Source organism: Orycteropus afer, unplaced genomic scaffold, assembly GCF_000298275.1.
Source record: "Orycteropus afer afer isolate SDZICR_OR568_19922 unplaced genomic scaffold, OryAfe1.0 scaffold00319, whole genome shotgun sequence".
Lineage (NCBI taxonomy): Eukaryota > Metazoa > Chordata > Mammalia > Tubulidentata > Orycteropodidae > Orycteropus > Orycteropus afer.
Window position 1 is genome coordinate 1914650 of NW_006921906.1, and position 6732 is coordinate 1921381.

At 37.9% G+C, this 6732-nt stretch overlaps 1 protein-coding gene across 1 annotated transcript in view; it reads right to left on the reverse strand.

Moving 5' to 3' along the window:
* The window catches only part of WAC (WW domain containing adaptor with coiled-coil), a 116240-nt gene extending 109630 nt beyond the window's left edge, over positions 1-6610 (reverse strand). The window contains exons 1-3 of the mRNA XM_007951922.2: positions 6570-6610; positions 6160-6196; positions 4466-4661 (exon numbers count right to left, since the gene is read on the reverse strand). Of these exons, the coding sequence (XP_007950113.1) occupies positions 4466-4661; positions 6160-6196; positions 6570-6610 (274 nt within the window). The remainder of the gene's footprint in view (positions 1-4465; positions 4662-6159; positions 6197-6569) is intronic.
* Positions 6611-6732: the final 122 nt, after the last annotated feature.

Consider the following 6732-nt stretch of genomic DNA (forward strand, 5'->3'; position numbering starts at 1 on the left):
GTAAATTTTGGTCAATGACATGAGACAAAGTATATGTGAACTGCTGTATGAAAAGTGAATTTACTCTGTAAATCTTCACCCAAATCCTAATAAAAAAGAAAAAAAAAAGTAGGACAGGAACTTAAGGAACATGGATTGTCTCAGACTGATCACAGAATATTAAAAAATAACTTTATTCCACCAAGTTAAGGAATCTTTTAAAACAAGGTGCACCTTCATATACCCTCCTTTAATTTACAACAGATATCTATATCCTTTTAATAAGTCCTAAGGAATAAAACCTCTAATTCTTTAAAGTGTTCACGCTATGTTGAAATTAAGTCTTATTTTAATCAACCTAATGATTTTTTTAGGAATGACAATCTTTCTCAAGGCCTACTTTCTCATTTCAAACAACATATTTTAAAGTCCTTTTATACATTTTTTTCTGAGCTATTTTTCAGAATCACCAAAGGTCCCATGAAGTAAATCTAGTTAATACTAGGGGGCAGGGGGAGTGTTGGGATATTGACAGGTGCCAGCAAAGCTCAATCCTGCGAAAAATAGACTTTACAAGTCTCACATTTGTTCAACTAGCTTTGTAAATGAAAATTACAAATCATAACATAAAGACACTTAAGTGATTACATGTTCACTAAAGAAAGGAAGATCATTAGATTTAAAAATCCTAAGTTAAAAAAAAAATTGAAATTAGTGCAATAAATGATAGAGCAACCTGTTCTTACTTTAAGTTAATGATACATATACCAAGTGCACGGCTAATTCAACTCACATGTGATTTTGGATAATGGTTTTAAATTTGTATTTATTCATACATACTTGAATTCATATTCATTTAAGGATAAAAGTCTAAGGGAATTCATAATGCCTCAAATAAAGTCATACTTAGAAATTTAAAAATGGATTAGTTTCAAACATATTATTGGCAATAAAGGAAAAATAAAGTATATACCTGAAGCCAAGCTATGATGGCTAAATATTAATGCATATATAATATTCCTTTTCTCAAAGTGAAAGGATTATTCTCTTAGAATGCAAAAAGAGAGAAAAATCATCACTTTACATTTCTAAAAAACTAGGTAACAGATGGACTCTGAACTACAGAACGGAGATACCCTTTTTTTTTTTTTAAACAGTATTTATTATTCCGTCATAAATGAACAAAAACCAAGCTCACTGCCGTCGAGTCAATTCAACTCACAGCAACCCCTCCTTGGGTTTCCAAGGCGGTATTGCCACGCAAGTAGACTGCCAAATCTTCCTCCCACTCCTTCATAGTATAAAAGAATATGGCAATCAAGTTAATTAAAGATGATACAGACAGTGATGGAGCTGTATTAGTTAAAACAGGAACCCAAAAGACAGACAAAACAGCTGAGAGATTAGATTAAACTATCTAGAAAGTAAACTGTGGAGTCTAACCTAGCAAATATCTAGATCAGAGAAGTAGTTAAGTTTCTTATAAATGAAGCTAAAAGGACATCAGCTAAGTGAACAAAGTGAGCAGACGTAAACAAAATGGAACCTAAAAACCCACAAGATATACTTGGAATTCTCCCAGGAATTAAAATGAAAATCAAAGTGAAAAAAGGAGTTGGGAAAAGAAAAGCACCTAAAATATCACTAGCTCTTAAGGGTCAACACCTGGAAGGCTAGCCTCAAAGCCAGGATCAATCTTATCTTGACCTGAATATCACACAACTTTTGGCATTCAGTGAATGCCCATGTTTGTCAAATGAATAATCAACAGAATGCTCTTGGGCTTACTTCACCTGTGAAAAATTTACCAGCCATGGTTCACTGTAAATGTATGAAAGCATTTACAAAAGTTTTCATCCCGTGCACCAAATGATTTACTGGATTTGGGAACAGATTTACTAGATCATGGTTACTAGAAGACAACCTGAGATCCTATTTACAAGGAGACAAGATGACATATCCTTTTTAAAAAAAAAAAAAAAAAAATCAATGCAACTATGAAATATAAAGGTTTGTACAAGTATGAGCAGTAGCTACACTCCAAGAACTGTATTTGATATGAACTACAGAAAAGTTTGATATTATCATTTCTACATACATATATCACCATGGAAATGTTACCTACAAAAATAAAAATGTAAATAGTTTAAAGTAATTTTGCATTCTGTAAGAATTCCCAGGTATATGGTACAGCAGACAAGGGGCAAGGTTGTAGTCACTTTTTGGCCACAGCCACCTACAGGCAGTAGGTGGACTTGTGGTCTTGGGACCATGGTCACATGGGACACCAAGTTCAGTTGGCATTAACACAGTACCCAAAACACTGTTCCACATCCTAGTTTGGTGAGTAGCGACTGGGATCTTAAAAGCTTGAAGCAGCCATCTAGATGCAATGATGGGCCTCTCCTCATCCAGAGAAAAAAAAAAAAGAAAACCAAACACACATGAAAACAATTAGTCCAAAGGACTGGTACACCACGTAATCCTCAGCCTATGCGACTACAAGACCAAAAAAACTAGATGGTGCCTGGCTACCACCGTCAACCACTAGGATGGGAATCTCTGTAGGACATCCCAGATAAAGTGGGAAAACAATGTGTAATAAAACTCAAAATCATTAAGGGGGTGAGGAGAAAGGTTTGCTCATCTGATACAGCCTAATGAACACTTGAGACTATGGCCCTAGCTGCCATTCAGGTCTGGAATTGAACCCACTACTGTGGCTCCCAGCCAAACAAAAGACAGGCACATAAGCTGAACATTTACATTAGGTAGATATACTCCTTGGAGAGATCAATCATGGAAGAACAGAAAGGCTGTGTACGCTCAGGGAAACAGGTCGAGGAGCAGGAGTGCATGGGAGGAAAGAGGGAAGAAGCAACTATGGGGAGGAAGGTTGCATTGTGGGAAACTGTAGTCAATGTCATGACACAAAGTGTATGTGAGCTGCTGTATACAAACTGAATTTCTCTGTAAACTTTCACCCAAATCACAATAAATTTTTTTTAAAAAAGTAACTTTGCCAAAGAACTTCTAATGTTCCTAATAATCAAGCCCCTTAGTACTACTTCTTATAAAAATATGCTTTATCTGCACAAGTAGCACAAACCTAGCTATAAACAACATAGAACTTTATTATCCTCCTATTCAATAATCATCCACATTATTCCATTCCAGTGCAATCTCTGACCACTACTAATTTCCTCAACCTAGTAATTATGTATGTTGGTGTCCAATGTTTCTCATTGCTTAATCACATTGAATAAGGCTGATTTCTACACTAAAGATAAAAAACAAAACAAAACAACAGAAAATGAAAGTCATTTAAAAAAACACAGCAAGCAGTACTGAAAAACTGGTTGTCAACTAGGGAAAAAAAAACCATGGTATTTTGTTGAGTTTCCTTAAGTGTAGAAAGTATAATCTATACATTTATTACAAGCACTTTATGCATTAAGTAATGTAAGATCTAACTATGGGGGAATAAAGAGAATTACTGAAGTGAAAAATAGTTTGTTCATTAATATATTTCTTAGACATGAAACCTATTATTTTGGTAATTTTGGGCAAATTAATTCTGAAAACAGATTTTATTTATTTACTATGTCTCCTACCACAAAGAGCCTGATACAAAGTAATAACTGAAGGGTATCAACAGTATGCAAAAGAAATAAGGCTAACCTAATCTTTAAAAAGTTGAGTATGTGAAAACTGTATAAAAGTTAAATTAACAGAATAGAAAATAAAACTTTAAATGTTTACAACAAAAAACTCAATGTTTTCAATCACAATGGTTTTTTCTAACCTTTGAATGGTTTTGAAAAACCTACTGAATTTTAAAGTTAATAACTTAGTATCAGGAAACAGATTTGAACTCTTTAAAAATAACTTCAAATAGCAACAAGGATCTCAAAATTAACTAAGCCAAATAAACTGAAATTTTTACTTTAAAAATGCAATTTTAAAGTTAATTTCCTGGAAAGAATTAAAAGGAGCTCTTGTGGCACAGTGCCTAAGGCATGTGACTGCTAACCAGAAGGCTGATGGTTCAAATGCACCAGCCACTCCTCACAAGGAAGGTTGGGCAATCTACTTCGGTAGTGATAACGCCTTGGAAACCCAAGGAGAGGTCGCTATGAGTCGGATCCGACTCCACAGCAGTGGGCTTGCTTGAATGACATAGGCACGTGGTAATGTCCTCAAACTTGAAATATCACTACAACCTATTGTTGTATAGAGGAGTTCTGGTAGCACAGTGCCAAAGGCACTTGACTGCTAACCAGAAGGCTGGCGGTTCAAACCCATCAGCCACTCATCGGAAGGAAGGCTGGGCAATCTACTTTTGTAGTGATATTGCCTTGGATACCCAAGGAGGGTCGCTATGAGTCAACTGCGACTCGACAGCACATAACAACAACATTATTTTATACAGACTTATTATTAAAAGAAAAATGGATGCAAAAGTTTCAACAGGAAAGCTACTCACCACCATCCCTCTCTCTAACTCTGTGAGCATGCACGTTTTTGGCCTTACTGTGACCTGTGCTGTCACTATATTTGTTTTCAGGACTATCAGATCTCCGCAACATTTTATTTGGTGGTGAAGGATCTGCGGCGTCTCGCATCTTTTCATGTCTGTGATCACCACTACTGGGGTGACTCTTCGATGAATATTTAAGTGCCTGTAAAACATCACACCCCCCAAAAAAGAGAGAAAGAATTGAAACTTTAAACTTCCTAAATCAGCCAATAATATAGTGTATTATCATTAAGTTTTATGGATTTGTATCAACAATATTAAAATTTCCATTTTCAATTATGCATTTAAGTTATTCAGAAAGCCAAACGCTTGTTATTATAAAGCTCCTGATAGAACTCTTAACAGGGAAAAATCCACTCCATTAAATCAAACACTGTAGCACATTCATTATATACAAATTTTCCTGGGTATTAATATTTGAAATTTTTTTGAAAGCTAAATCTAATGAAAACTAGAATCTAAGTATTAATGTCATCAATTTTTTGCTCTGTAGCTGATATGTTGGAGACTTAAACATTTGTGCAAATCTACTAAAAAAAAAAAAAGGATGAGGTATTACTCCAATGTTTGATTCAAATGAAGTGCTTCAGACCTGAGTTATCCACTCCTGCAAGTCTTGGAAAACTACCTTAAAGGGATAAAAATACTGGGCAAGATAAAGTGATACATGGGCAGTATTTCTAAAAAGGAATAATGAAACTCCTCCACAATAATGGCTTACTTTTATTTTAACACATTTCAATCACTGATATTTGCAATATTTAATTGTTTTAGGAGGCCAAATTCAACAGGGTTTAATCTCTGTCATATCCAAATGTAATTAATGCACAATGTTCACACATCACAGAAGCTAGTGTTTTGAACTTAACCTTTAACACCACTTGTTAGCCAGCAACAGAACTTTCTGCTTAGAAATCTTTTCTGTAAGTTATTATACTCAAAGAACTTACACAAGTTCTAGAGTCATCTAACAGTTGTCCTCCATTCATCAGATTTCACCCAAAAAATTCAGGGCAATTCTATCACAATTTTTTGTAAAACTTTACACCAACAATTACAGTACCACAACAAAAGGAACATAGTTATCAACAACAATCCACATCACAGTGAAATATTCCAACATCCAAAAATCTCGTATCTTTCGATTAGGGCAGTTAAACAGAGCACTTAACTTTCACTCTAAGGCAATTATTTGCAACAAAAATAACTGGAATTTGAGAGAGCAGTTTTAAGAGTTGAAAATCAACTAGCTGTCTCTCCCCAGGCTTTTCACCTAATTTTAATTCTTTCACATTAGCTTTTCAGTTTTTCAATACAATAAATAAATAAATATGCCTCAAACTACCTATCGTTTCATCACATTAATTCCTTAACACGAGTCAAGTCGTCTTGGCTGCAAATGATTTTTCACCCCCTAAAAACCTGACTTTCTCCAACCACCTGTCAAAATAAGTCACTAAACCTTGTTGGAGAGCGCTAACTAAACGAAATACAAAAATTTCAGGGGGCCCGCGGTGCCAGTTTCGGATTTGTTGCACCGAAAGGGCCTGCAGCGACTTCTGAAGCCTGCGCTCGAGTAGCAGTCCCTCCCCTCCCCCTCCGGCCCCCTCCCACCCTTCCACCCCGGCCCCGGCTAGTACCTGGTAAGGCTGCGAGTCCCCCCTCCGGTCGTGACAGCTGAAAAACAGGAAGAAGCAGCGACATGAGACATCTCGGGAGGCGGAAGAAAAAACCGGTCCCCCTACCGCCCCTCCCCGCGGGAGACCTACCAAACGTACCCCGCGATGCACACACACACACACACACACAAACCCAGCTTAAAAGAAGTAACGCGAGCTAAACACCGCGAACCCTGCCCTACACTCCTCCATACACTCTTTCCTCGCCTGCTCTCACTGCTGCTCCTCCTCCCCAGCCCGAACGGGATCAGGGTTAACAACAAAAATGGCGGCTTGGCCAGCACCAGATAAGGAGGAACAGCCCCCCCTCCGCCGCTGCCACCGCCCCCCGCCCCCGCTGCGGCCCGGCCCGAAACGAAAAAACAATTTACCCATCACTGAGTCTCTGCTGTTTCCTCGCATACATTACCATCAATGCCCGGCCTGTGAGTGTGTGTCGGGGGAGGGGGGAGAGCGGCCGCGAGAGGCGGGCGGCGGGCGGGCAGGCGGGCGGGCGGGCGGCAGCACCGGCACCAGGGCACGGCGCGCCCTCGG